General features: G+C 41.8%; 2 protein-coding genes across 4 annotated transcripts in view; one reads left to right on the forward strand and one right to left on the reverse strand.

Annotated features, from left to right (window-relative positions):
• The window catches only part of FAM234A (family with sequence similarity 234 member A), a 28,199-nt gene extending 22,908 nt beyond the window's left edge, over positions 1 to 5,291 (reverse strand). Inside the window, 1 exon segment of the mRNA XM_032460699.1 lies at positions 5,205 to 5,291. The gene's annotated coding sequence lies outside the window, so the exon portion shown is untranslated.
• An 8,746-nt stretch (positions 5,292 to 14,037) lies between these two features.
• LUC7L (LUC7 like) overlaps positions 14,038 to 14,363 on the forward strand; it is a 28,764-nt gene continuing 28,438 nt past the window's right edge. Inside the window, exon 1 of one of the 3 annotated variants that reach the window (XM_032460706.1) lies at positions 14,038 to 14,250. In XM_032460706.1, the coding sequence (XP_032316597.1) occupies positions 14,190 to 14,250 (61 nt within the window). In that variant the 5' untranslated portion in view covers positions 14,038 to 14,189. The remainder of the gene's footprint in view (positions 14,251 to 14,363) is intronic. The other 2 variants (XM_032460704.1, XM_032460708.1) reach the window with 2 other exon arrangements.

Genomic DNA, 14,363 nt, shown 5'->3' on the forward strand with positions numbered 1-14,363 from the left:
CTTTTAAGTAAGGAGAATTTTTGTTTAGTTTTCACTGCATGCCTTAAAGTCTTCACATTGGTTTTGGAGGAGAATTTTGAGAGCTTGATAGTACAGCTTGATTTTTGTGAGGGAATAACGAAGTCCACTTCAACTTGCCAAGAAATTCCAGTACAGACAATGGAACACTTTCTACCACTGATACAAAAATATCTACTCTGTGCATTACTTGACCTCAGTAGGGTGACAATTTCACAAAGTAGACTTTTTTTAAATAAGGTATTGAATATAGTTCCCTATGCTATACAGTAGGATTTTGTTTATCTATTTTGTATATAGCAGTTTCTGTCTGCTAATCCCAAACTCCTAATTTATAAAGTAGACATTATTTTAATCAAAGGTACTGCAAATTAGAAAACAGAGAGGGAGGGTAAAAATACACTTAAATGGGCAGAGGAGAGGCTTGGAGGAAACGGCAGACAAGTTTTTTAAATGGAAAAAATACATAAGGAATACTTAGGAAAAGATTCTGATCATGGATTAACTTTACCATCTGGCTTCAACAGTTAGTAACAGACACAGAAAGGATTTTGCCAAAAGATTAAAACAATGAAAAGACCACCTCACCACTCTGGCACTGCACACAGATAAGGTCTGGAGTGACCCCTAAAGGTGTGGGTGAGAGGAGAGCAGATTTCTTCCTTTTCTTGGGGAGCTCCCACCCCTAATTTACACTGGGTTGCAATATTTTCTAAAAGATAGGAATTACATAGAACAGAACATGCTCCGTCTTGTCACGTACCCACTGGGCATCTGTATTGTCCTGTCTGCAAATTGCCTTTGCCTACTTAGCCTCACGATGATGTGGCAGTAAGGGACACTGATTTTCAGTACCTCCCACGCCAGTCGCCCGCCTGGACACCCTGTCTCTGAGTCCTCCAAGCCTCAGCTGGACCAGCATAAAGCCTTAGAGAGTTCCGTGTGAGCGCTGTTGGTCGGACTGGGTTAGCCACCCCCCACCCCCAGAGAACTCAGCCTTTTTCTCTCCAAGCACTCATGATCCTCTTTCCATGGTCGGCAACTAAGAGCTATTTAAGGGCAGGAGGACTCAGCTGTGTCCCCATGCCAAACAAGTGGCAGACACTGGGGAGGTGTCAGTTAGACAGAGGAGAGGGCTTTATGGGGCCGTCCCTGGACCAGAAGGTGACTAAGACAGTGCTCACCATTCTCTTCACTCAAGGGCCTATCTTTTTGCACAGACCTCATGCTCTGTCATCGATCTTACAGCACATGTGCCCAAATGCTTGTCCCCAGAGCTGACTGTAATATATACAAATGATTTAGGAACATCGTTCACATTAGGAGGCCTGCTCCCAGCCGAGTGGCCCAAGTGTTCTGACAGCAGTTCAGCCAGAGGTATTTGAGAGGCACCCACAGAATCCAAGGGCAGCACTGGATTTTCGGCTGAGCAAAGCAGAAGTCAGACAATGACAGCTATAGTGTTCAGTTGTTTACAGCTGAACAACTATGCCCTCTCTTCACCAAGCAAATAATCTCAAGACAAAGAACAGGCCCTTAATCATCTTTCAAATGAGAACAAATTTACGGTCATGCCTTAAAATTTTATGGTTCCGGGATAAAGGCAAATGTTTCACAGGACACACAGTCAGAACCTAGGAACCAGCCCTTAGCACACAGCTTTTCCTTTACATGACCGCAGAACTTTCAGAGTACCTGAGCTCACACATACTGCTGAAAATAAGTTAAGGATGAACATCTACCTGCATTTCAGACTAGTAACTACTACACAGAATAAAGTTCTGTATGTTTGTCCATAAAATAGCATGGAGTAAGCCTTTTTCCTGAATTCTAAGGCAGATTTTATTTGCTTTGATTCCCCTGCCACAAATCAGTGTTTCTTCTCATCCTAACATTAAGGGGAGGGGCCTGGGGGGAGCAGAAGCTTTTGAAAAGATAAAGAATAACCCTTATTTGATCATTTGTGACCAACCCTATAAGACAAGGAGGTCTTTAATTTCAATTGATTTAATTTTTATTATTTATTTTTTTTAAACCTTTCATCATGTAAATGTTTCAACATGCACAAAAGTAGACCCCACCAGTCCCATTTATCCATCACCCAAATTCAACAATCACCAACACACAGCCAATCACTTTCACCTGCAAACCAGCACACTTCTCCCTAGGCCCCACCTCTAATTATTTTAAAAATCTGTTCTGACTTTTTTAAAATTAGAGATATGTCACTTGATCTGCTTCCTGGTTATTCATCTAGGAATCAGCATTCTTCTTTTTTGACACTACATCCAGACAACCTAAGTTCCGTGAAGGATTTGACAAAGACTGATTCTTAGTGAGGTATACAGTAAGTTTTGAAACATCCATCAAATCCTGTAGATTCCAACTTATCACTTCAATTACAACATAATTTATCTCTTATAACTCATCTCTTCAATTTAGCTCCTCCTTTCGAGGACCACTGCTTTAGGTCATATCCTTATAACTTCTCACATGGACTACTGTAGCCCTCTCAAATATTATTTCCTTGATGCTGTAAGAGACACTTTTCTAAAGTATCTCCTGATCATGTCATTCTTCTGCTTGAAACCCCCGAACAACTCCTCACAACTTTAGAGCAAAGCCCAGACACCTGAGTCTGCCTGCACATCTTTCTAGTGTCATCTGTCCCCAAACCCTCTACCCAGCCTCTGTTCCCCAGTCACAAGGCCAATCTTTCTGCACCTGCTTTTCCTCTGCTCACCTTCATCTAGCAACTGCAACTGGGCCTTCAAAGCCCACTCAAACCAGATGCCCCCCACCTCCTCCGTTCTCAGTGAGCCACTGGTGAGACCTCTCCCTCAGATGGTGAGGAACTTCAGATGGCATCACTTGTATATTGTCTGTTTTTCCAGGACAAAGCATACTGCTTGGCATAAAATAAACACACACATTCACCTGTCTGAATAAACATCCAATTCTTACTATGCTCTGCTCATAAACTTTTCTTGGAAGAGTAATTTATTAAAGTATTTATTTACTGTTTGCTTTGAAATCTACATCTTGTAGGAGCACCTGGCTTTAAAACCTGATTTGAAATAGAGAGTATATATCAGATATGGGGGTCAATTTGATCACCTGACATCCATTCCTTTTCTCTATAACAGCATCTGGATTTTCACTGACTAAATCCACCTTCTCACATGCTCTGTGAGTTCTGTTAACTTTGGGAAGGGTTCTTTGCCCAGGCCTAGCTAACTAATCAGATTCATGGTGATTAAGACACAATTGAACAACAGGTCTCGAACTTCATCTGGAATTAAAAGGAATAGGCAGTCTTTTCCCACAGGAGTGGTAAGTGAGATGGTAGATTTAAAATATGCCCAGAAGCTCTTGATATGCCTCTCTTCAAAGACAAAGTCTTTTGTACTTAGTGATGCCAGCAAACAGAATGTGGCTGGAGCAACAGAATTCCAATACTGGATCATAAAAGGTATTGTGGTTCCCATCTTCCTCCCTCTCCCCTCTGATCTCTTGCTCTGAGGGAAGACAACTGCAAGTGAGGAAATGGGCCCTAAGGAATGGCCCATTAGGCTAGGAAATAAAGACTCCAGCCAAAGGCCATCAAGGAACTGAGGCCTTGAGTGAATAAGTCAGCTTGGAGTCAGATCCTTGGTCCCAATCAAGACTTTAGATAATGGAGGCCCCAGCCAGTATCTTGGTTGCAACTCCAGGAGAGTCCTTGAAACATAATCACCTAAGTCACTCCCAAACTCCTGACTCACAGAAATTGATAATAAATGTTTGATGTTTTAATCCATTAAACTTTGTGTTGACTTGTTACACAGAAGATAATTAATACAAGTAGGTAGGACAGGGGCAGTAAACTAAGAAGTAAGCCAACACAGAGGGAAATAGGGCAAAGAGGACTATGAGAGGGTGGGGGACCAGTAAGACCTACACTTGCCATCACCAAATCCTGATGATTTCATTTAAGCCACAGGCCCCATCTATTTCTGCTCCCCTGGACCTTCCTGAATGAAAGCCAGCAGAACTCCTCCAGTGGTTCAACTAGTTTTAATGGACACTTGACACTTGAAGCCAAAAGCACCCAACCAGTGTGACAAGGACTCAGAGAACTGGTAAAATACCCAAAGAAATGTCCACTCAATTGACAACAGGGTCATTTCCAATTCACCCTTCCCTGCTCTGTATTGTCTCTTTAGCATGCTCCATATTTTGCTTACTTATCTTACTTATTATCTATATCCTCATATCCTCCGTAGAATTGGAGATCCTTAGGACAGGAATTCTGTTTGTTGAATGCTATATTCTCAGCACCTGGTACCATGCCTGGCACCCAGCAGACACTCAGTATTTGTTGCCTTCATCTAAGCTGCTGTAACCGCAGTGTGATCTGGTTGTGGCTCAGAAGGACATTATCAGCTGTAGGTGGAGGTGAGCTCACCACACAAGCTCCTCAGCTGAAATCACAGGGTTGCAAGTAATTGCAATTGTCTACCCTGATAACTTATCAGTCAGCTCCCAGGCAATCAATTCATGGGGGAGCTGGGAACTCTCGCAGACCGACAGTGTTCTTTCCCCGTTTAAACTCTGCCTTGCCTTTTGCTCAGTAAGGCAGACTGTAGTGAGTGGTCACCTCTATAGATGAGTAACCGTCAGGTGAGCTTCAGGTTACTTTGCCAACTGTCTAACAGACGCTGCCCTAATAAGAGGGCATGAAGATCTGATCCCGGAGAGAGACAACATGGACATCCTGTTTTAGCACTAATATAGTTTTAATTACTCTCAACAACCTATGCAGCAATGGCTGACTTATCCACTGTGCAGGCAGCATTGAGGTTGGAAGATTCCTAATGGGAGTTAAATCCCGTATGTGAGGGAAAACGGAGCTGACCTGAAAGCCACTGAAGCCCAGGTCGTGGTAATGGGACCTGCCGATAGGCTGGGTCTGGAAGGACCGCGGAGCTGGCTGCCCCGGCTGCTCCTCCACCCACAGGGCGGCGCGGACACGCGTGGACTCAAACACAGGGCTGTGGGCGAAAGTATGGGCAGGTGCCCTTGGGGCTCGGATCTCCCGGGACCCAGTGGCCGAGGCAGAGAGACTCGGTCCAGGAGGGAAAAGGTGGGGACCGCGCGAGCCCCAGGACGCGCACGCGCGAGGAGGACGAGCCTGCGCTACTCACCTACCACCTCACCCTCGCGCTGCCGAATGCGCTGCTGCCAGGCGGCTCAGCCCTGGCCCTAGCGTCATTTCCGGTCAGGGCGGGGTGGGCGGGGCGGAAGCGCGGTCTGGCCCCACCCCACGGCCGGCCCAGGTTGCTGAGCAACGCGGGTGGTGGCGGGGGACCCCAGCCGGATAACCCCCAGACCCGGCACTGCCCCGCCCCCCAAGTCAGTCCTGCGGGTTCCAAGGAAGGGCTCCTGTGGCTTTGCTCTTGCCCCACAGTTATTAACACGTCTGACCATCTCGTTAGTTTTACGTGGTTGGCCTGACGTTTCCTGTTCCTTAAGTGCCTACTCCTGCTGCTGGTCCAGTTTTATGCTGAGTGGCTTGTATTTTTCTCATTGTTTCGTGGCAGTTTGTATTGGTTAAGTTTTTGTAGGTGACGTTTGTTGTAAATATCTCAGTTTGCGTCTCCTCTTTTCACTTTATGGTGCCTTTTGATGAACAGAGGTTTCTATTTTAATATTAACAAACTACCAACCTTTTATGGTTAGTACTTTGTGTGTCTTGTTTGAGGAATCTTTTCCTACCCCAACTTACTCTCCTATGTACTTTTCTAATGGTTTTTAAAGTTTAAACTTGTGAAGTAAAATTTGTATTTTATGCCAAGACAAAAATTTTAACATAAAAGTATTCTCTGCCCTTTGGGTTCCTCTCTCCCTATACCGTGCACTGTGTATCTTTATTATATATGGACCAAACCTCGCTCACTGTAGGAATACCTGCTCAACTATAAAGAGCAACATTCACTTAGCATCAATAAGACAACTCCTTAAAAGATAACGTTCCTTCTTGATCTTGTAAGGAGTCAAATGACCCACCACAATGATGCTTAGCTCTGGTTATGTAAACTGTCGTTAATATGTCATTTGATGTACAGTCCTCTGTCTCAAAAAACTTACATTGTGACCTTGTGGCGCAATGCTAGCATGTCTGACTCCAAAAAACTTGTGTAACTGCGCCTTGATTTCTAACGGGGGAAACAGTTCTCAGGGCTTTCTGAGATGCTCTTCCCAGGTTATAAACCCCAAATTTGGCTTGAATAAAATTTTTCATTTCTTTCTTAGATGGACTGATAAATTTTTCATTGACATATTTGAACATTTAGGTCCTTAATTCAGTTGGGAATTGATTTAGCTTGGGATAAGAAGGTAATTTCATTTCTTTCCATTTGGATAACCAGAAGTCCTCATGCCATATATTCTATTAGCCCCTCTTTTCCCAGAGATGTGCAAAGGGACTGACTATATATGTATGTATTTAATTTGTATATGCATGAGTTTCTGTTGGGTTTTTAATACTCAGCTTTATTGCCTTTAATTTTATCCTAATGCTCACACAAAGTGTTCTGCATCATATCAGGTTTTTTATTAATTACCCCACAGTAATAGTAAGCATGAAATATCCCTCACACCCTGCACTGGCCTTTCCCTCCGGGGCAATTCATTGACAATTGGTGAAAGTTTTTCCTTTATGAGTGGCCCCACACAACATAGGTGGGGAATTAGGAAAAATGACTTTCGTCTGTTCATAAAGAGGAAGAGGCAGCTGTCCTACTAGTCTCCTGAAATGTTCTCTTCCTGACTCAAGTCCTTTGCTATATGAATGACTCTTTCCAGGGGCCAGGCAGCCCCAGGGTCTCTGGTCTAGACTTTTAAGACCATGAGACTCATCCAAATTCTTGGACATGACTCCTTGAAACATAAGTGCCTGGAAAGATAGCCCTGCCATCCTCAACCAGTACCTGGGCACCTAATCCAGGCTGTAAACATTTGGCCCTTTCAAAGAGATAAGGCAAATTACTATACTTTTGAATCAGAGCACTTAACTAGACAAATGGCTACTGATTTAATTCTCGTAAGTATTTGAAGAGTCTCAGGCAACTAGGACCTTTTACTGGAGCACTGGGAAGTGGAGGGAAGTTTTATTTCCCCACAGCTTCTCTCTGGGGGTCTTCATTCTCTTCTGTTGTTCTCACTCTTTTTGTGCTGGTCCCACAGTCTCAATTACAATACCCTTATCATAACTCATGATACCTATTTGGACAGGTACCTCCACCTTATTTTTCTACTGGAAAGCTTCAGCTGTTCATTCTTCAGTAAAAATCGCAATCAGCCCAAGTTTCACAAAAGCAACCCTTAGGGCTTTTTAGTAGAGTTATAGTGAATCTATAAAATCACTTTGGAGAACTGTCAAGATAGTGTCTTCCTACAAAGAGCAGACTCTCTATGCACTTAACGTAGGCCTTTTGTGATGTCTTCCAGTAAGATTTTTATTTCTTTTGCTAGATTTATTCCCAGGAATTTTGTGGTTTTCAATGTTAATGAAAATAGTGTCTTTAAAAGTTGTTTTCTGTTGTTAGCATGTCAAAATAGTTCATAGATTTCCATATATTGCTTTTTAACCAGCAACCATGCTAAGCTCATTATTTTTAATACTTTGTTGGATTCTTTTGAATTTTCAAGAATATAATCATATCATCTGAATAAAGATAATTTTGTTTCTTCTTCCTCAATCCTTCTGTCTATTTTTCTTGCCATTCTGAAGTGATAAATAGAAGCAATAGTGGGCATCTTTGTCCTGTTCCTGATTGATTTTAAGGGAATATTTGCAATAGTTGCTCATTTGCTGTAGGAGGTTTGTTTTTTTTTTTTTGTCCTTTTGTTTGTTTGTTTTTTTGGTAGCTATTCTTTAACACGTTAGGAATGTTTCCTTCTATTCCTAATTTCCAAGGAGTTTTTTTTTTTAATCATCAGTGTGCACTGAATTTTATTAACTGCTTTTTCTGCATCTCTTGAGATGATTATGTGGTTTTTCTCCTTTAATCTTTTAATGTGGTAAATGTCATTAAGTTTCTGATGATAATTGATCTTTGCATTCCAAGACCAAACCAATTTGCTTATGGCCTATTATCCTTTTACACTTTGCTAGATTTCATCTGCTGATACTGTTTAAAATGTTCACCTTTACAATTGTGAGATTGGATTATACTGACTTTATTTTATTATCCTTGTCTAGTTTTGCTGTCAAGATGATATTGGCCTTGTAGAATAAATTGGGGAATATTTCATATTTTTATGTTTCTCAAAAGGTCTGTAGATTGGAATGATTTGTGCCCTTAAAGATTTTGGTAGAAAACCAAGTTTTCACCAGTGAAACTAGGTGGGCCTGATGCATTTGTTGAGGAAGAATTTGAAAATAAGATTTATTATTATCTTAATGCTGGTGCATAAAAAACAAACTTATTAAAGGAGGAGGGGACAGGGAAACTTCAGATACCCAGGTGAAGTTCTGGGCAATGTCGACTGAAAAAAAAAAAAATACAACATGGTGGAGGGAGGGGGTCTAAAAACCAAAAAACATGAGAGCAATGAGTTCAGTTTTATTTGGGGCTTAATGAGGACCATATCCTGGGGGACAGCCTCATCACATAGCTCTGAACTTCTGAACTGCTCCATAGAGGTAGGGAGGAGGTCCATGTATATATGCTTTTGGTGAAAGGGGTATGTGCAATCAAGCACGCACCTTCTTAGAAGGTTGCTACTAGTCATGAGGAGCAGATGTCTCCATTAATTGTTTGAGCGCTTTTCTAGGTATGAGAAGATGTAAGAAACTGAGATCATAAAATTTCCTCCTGAAAACATCTGACTAATCTGAAGGCCAGTTCTGCCAGTTTTTCCCAGAGCATAGACAGCCTCATTCCTCATCTCTGCCCTGAAATCCTTACAGGGTGTGTTGAAGGTCAGTGACTGCGGTGGCTAGTGAACCAATCCTTGTACAGCTGGATGGCAGGCTACATTCTTTAGTTGGCAGCAGGCTTAAAGCTTTTAAAGGTTGATAGCATAAGTCTGGTTTTTATCCCAAGATGTATGACATTTCTAAATTTTGACAGTTCTTGCTTGCTGTTCTTAAAATGAAGCACAATTATAGCCTTTTGACTGTTGAGAGAAATTAAAATTTAAAGAAGGAGCAAAATAGAATATTCCCTAGTATATAAGGGTATGGTTTTTTTCCTTTGTACTTTCACACACATTGTAATATATGAATTCAGGGCTTAAGCATCACATGAACCTCCTGGGCCATCATTCTCTTCCAGAGCTCACCGAACTGCTGAAGGAGCCCGAGAAAGATTTTAAACTATTCTTTTAATTTATATAACAGTTACATGACAATTCTGACTTTATAGTTATTATTGTGTCAATTTTAATAAGTTACTTTTCTAGGAATGTTTTCATTTAACACAAATTTTCAAATATAGTGGCATAAAGTCCATAGTGTTCTCCTAGTTTTTAATTCCTTCTCTCTATAGTTGCATTCCCATTGTATTATTTTATTCTTTATTTTATACCATCTCTCCCTCTTTTTCCATCAATTTCACCAGAAGTTTGTCTGTTTTATTTGTCTCTTTAAAGAACCACCTTTTGGCCCAGTTGATCTTGTATGTCTATTTTCTTCTACATTGATTTCTGTCCTCTTTTTGTCATCTCCTTTCTGCTTTATTCAGTCATATTCTGTTTTTCCTTTTCTAACTCCTTAAATCGAATACTTATTAGGTTATTATATTTCTTTATACATATATACACATTGACTAAGTGTTTTATTCATTTCTTTGTTTTCTGTTTTTGTTTTCTTTTTTGTGTGGGGGAGGTAATTAGGTTTGTTTGTTTGTTTATTTAAATGGAGGTCCTGGGGACTGAACCCATGACCTGGTACACACTAAGTATGCACTCTACCACTGAGCTATACCCTCCCCCCTATTTATTTATTTATTTATTTATTTATTTATTTTTAATGGAGGTACTGGGGGTTGAACCCAGGACCTGATACATGCTAAGCAGTCACTCTACTACTGAGCTATACCCTCCTCACCAGGTCATTAAATTTCTGCCTTTTAAAAAATATTTTAAGCATTTAAAACTATACATTTCCCTTTAAATGTTATTTTTGGTGCATCCGCTAAGTTTAAATATGTAAGCTTTTCACTGTCACGCGTTTCTAAGTATATTTTATTTTACTCATGATCTGTTTTAAATTGTACTTTATAATCTCTGAATATGTGGGTATTTTTAAATTTACCTATTTACTATTGGCTTCTAATTTAGTTGACTTGGGGTAGAGATTGTGAGCTTTATGACACTGATTCTTCTTAATCTATTGACACTTACTTTATGTGCTTATGTATGATCAGTTTTTGAAAATGACCCATGTGTGCTTGAGAAAAAATGTCTGTTCTCCAATTGTTGGATGCAGAGTTCTACATGTGTTTTTATATCAAGTTTGTTAATTTGTTTTTCAACTCTTCCATATCTTTACAGATTTTGGGGCTGTCTAATCAATGCATTTTGAAAGGGGGATATTGAAATCCTCTTTTGTGGTGGTATGTTTGTTTTTTCCTGCAGTTTTGTCTTCTTTTGCTTTGCATATTTTGAGGCCATTTTACTAGGTGCATGCAAGTTTAAAATAACTATATCTTACTGTGAAGAACAAAACTTTTTTCAATACAATGACTTCTCTATTCTTAATAATATTTTCCCCCTTAAACCTTATACTGTAACTATATCAGCTTTATTTATGTTGGTGTTTGCCTACATATTTTCCCACACTTTTACTTTCATCCTTTACATATCTTTATATTTCAGATATATTGCTTTTAAATTGCATAAAACTGGATTTTCATGAAATCCTGTTTGATTTTCTCTTTTAACTAATGAATTTAATCTCTTTATAATTATTGGGATAATAACTTATTTGAATTTGATTCTACATATTATCTTTTACATAAAATTTTTATTTTGGAAAAATTTTAGATTCACAGAAAAATTGCAAAAATAGTGCGAATGTTCCCATACCCAGTTTCCACTCAGGTTAATATCTTACACAACTATGATACATTTGTCAAGCCTAAGAAATTAATATCAGTACATTATTGTTAACAAAATCAGACTTTATTCAGTCTCACCAGTTTTCCCACTAATGTCTGTTTTCTGTTCAAGGATCCAATCCAGGCTATCACTTTGTATTTAGCCATATTATTGAAGATTTTTATTTGTCCCACTTTTTCAATGCTGCTTGCATGCTTTAGACTAAGTTTGTTTGCTTGTGTTCTCATTATTTTTTCCCCATCCACCTGTTTCAAATTTATATGATCCATTTATATTTTTAAGTGGTTACCCTTGAAATTATACCATGCATATTTACTTTAACAAAGCCTGAGTTTGAACAATATCTTAATGCGCTTCTGGGACAGTACAAGGATCATAGAGCTCTTTGATTATTCATCCTTCTGACTAACATGCTGTTGTTCATTATTTTATCAGGCTTTTTAAAAGTCTACAACCATTCTTATTATTATTATTTACAAGCAGTGTTTGTTTCCATTTTTTATATGTTCACCATTTTCCCCTCTTTGCTCACCATTCCTTCTTACATTTCAGACTGTCTTTCAAGATGATTTTCTTTCTGAGTGGCATCTATTCCTTTAGTGCAGACCTAGATTTAGCCGTGTTTTAACTTTAGCTCCCCAGAAAGCAGAAGCTTTAGAATTCTTTTATTAAAAGCCTCAGTCCCAGGGAATTAGGAAGGACAGCGAAAGGAGTGAGGCATGTCAGGAGGAGAATACGAACTAAAGTGAAGTTGCTGGTGTCACTGCTACTACTTAGTGTCAGGCACTCTGGGTTGCATGCTTTCCGAGAGGGTATGGGCTACTCTTGTATCTCCGGGGCTGGGAGTGTGTGTATGGGAAGAGACATGAGTTTGTCCACCAGGTTCCATCTCCAGTTGGTCAAAGTTTAAGTTCCATCACATAGCATGTAACTCCTCTGTGCTTCTGGGTTGCACATGTGTGTTCATGGCAGGACTCAGTGACAATAGGGAAGCCCCTTTTTTGCAGAAAAGCGTGTTACAGCTCAGTTGTGACAGCAACCTGGATCCAGGAGAGAGACCAAGCAGCACTCGGAGAGTTAGAGAACTCAGGTTTATTATGCCAGCGGGCCCAGAGGAGTTAACACTTCGAGCTCTGGACCTTATCTGTAGGTTTACACAGGCTTTTATAGGCTACCAGTCTAGACTTTGGAACATTTTGCAATATCACGTGCAAATAAGGTATAACAAAGGTGACTAATTAGGAACAAGCTTTGTAGAAGTGGACCAATCAAGAGTGAGAGAAATGGACCAATCAGGAGTTAGCTCAGGAAACAATAGACTCTTAGGGGTAAGTTCTGCTTTCCTAGAAGTAAGCCATTTCAGAGTTTAAAAAGTGAAATAATGCCGCTGGGCCAGGGAACCGAATGGTGCTGGCAGGAGGGCAGTGGCCCTGCCTGGGGGTCCTGCTCTTTTTCATGGGGCTTCCCACCTCACCTTGTTGGGGAAAGAAGTGCAAATTCCACAAGGTGGTCACTGGGAGCAATGGAGAGATGTCAGTATTGCTTCCCACCCTTCATTCCAGAGCCTGTATGTTTTAGCTACTGGAGACTGCAGTCAGAGTCTCCAAATATGGCTATTGAAAATTCCTCCCATCTTTGTGCACACAAGGTGGTCCTCACATTAAAAGGTAGCATCTGAGGGGAGGGTATAGCTCAAGTGGTAGAGTGTCTAGCATGCATGAGGTCGTGGGTTCAATCTCCAGTACCTCCACTTAAAAAAAAAAAGTAAATAAACCTAATTACTTTCCCACAACAACAACAACAACAACAAAAAGGTAGCATCTGTTTCCCCTCCTCTCAAATCGGTGTTGGCCTCTTGACTTGCTTTGACCAATAGATAAGGTGAGGAGGTCTGGGAGTTGAAGTCTAGGCCTTAAAAGAAGTGACAGCTTCTACTCCCTCCCTGGGGGCTGCCAGCTGCCTCACTATGAAGCAACCTGGGCTAGACTTCTGAGTGATATGATCTCATGCACAGAGATAGAAGCCATATGGAACACTACAGAGGGGCCAGACGTGTCAGTGCAGTCTTCTGGGTTCTTTGCTCAGCCCAGTTCATACAAGCAATTTTGTGAACCCAGCCAAACCACCTAGAGCAAAGAGCCCAGGGCCCAGCTAAGCCCTGTCTGAATGTCACAGAATAATGAAAAATAATAAATCATTTTTGTTTTACACCATTGAATTTTTAAGTGGCCTGTTACACAGAGATAAATAATTGACCTGCTTCATCATCAAATGGATTTCTTGATGTGAGGCAGTGTTGTGTTGGATCCCATGTCAGTGAAGTAGGCATTCTGCAGGCCATAGCGTGTGGTGTGCTGGTGTGGAGCTTTCCTGAAAAGCAAATACACATCTGGATACATTGGCAGTTCCATAGGGGTGAATCGCGGTCCCCTACCGTCAAAGGAGAGCACTTCTCAATGGTACATTGTCAGTCTTGGGTGTACTAGACCTGCAGTAGCCTTGGTGGATGGCAGACTATGAGCTCAGAGAGGGACTACCACCAAGTAGTAGTCACAGAACTGAACACCAGTTCCATGCTTGATTTAACTTTCACGGAAGTCATATATGACAGGCACCATTTTCACAGGTGTAAAAAAAAATTGTGTCTGAGGGTAGCCAGGTTCATGGCTAGCAAGAAGATACACGAAATTGGTTTTCTTGTTTTGGGTTGTCTATATTTATCTCACTTTATTGCAGTTCAGCCTTAGGTGGAGCATAGATGTTCTGGGCTCCAGGGTAAAATCCGGGTTGACACTTTTGGCTCCGCCCCTTAGACGGCTTGCTTGCCCACTCTAGCCTCAGGCTCCGCCCCTCTCGCGAAACTACATTTCCCAGCAGGCGAAGCGCCGGCACCAACGCACTTCCTCCCGGCATCCCTCACTGCGGGAAGGAGCCAAGCGGGCTCGAGGCCGACGCGACCAGCCTTCGCCGCCGCCGCCGCCGCCGCCGCCGCCGCCACCGCCGCCACCGCCACCGCCTGAGAGAAGCCGTCGCGGCTGTCCCTGCCGCTCCCGCTGGCTGCCATGTCCGCCCAGGCGCAGATGCGGGCCCTGCTGGACCAGCTCATGGGCACTGCCCGGGACGGTGAGTCGGGGCGGCCGGCCAGGCGAGGGTTGGGGCGGGAGTGAGGCGAGGCCGCCGGGCGGCCTGAGGCGGGGGCCGCGACTGTCTGCGCCTGCGCGGGCGCCCTCCCCTCC

This window comes from Camelus ferus, chromosome 18 (genome assembly GCF_009834535.1).
Source record: "Camelus ferus isolate YT-003-E chromosome 18, BCGSAC_Cfer_1.0, whole genome shotgun sequence".
Taxonomy (NCBI): domain Eukaryota; kingdom Metazoa; phylum Chordata; class Mammalia; order Artiodactyla; family Camelidae; genus Camelus; species Camelus ferus.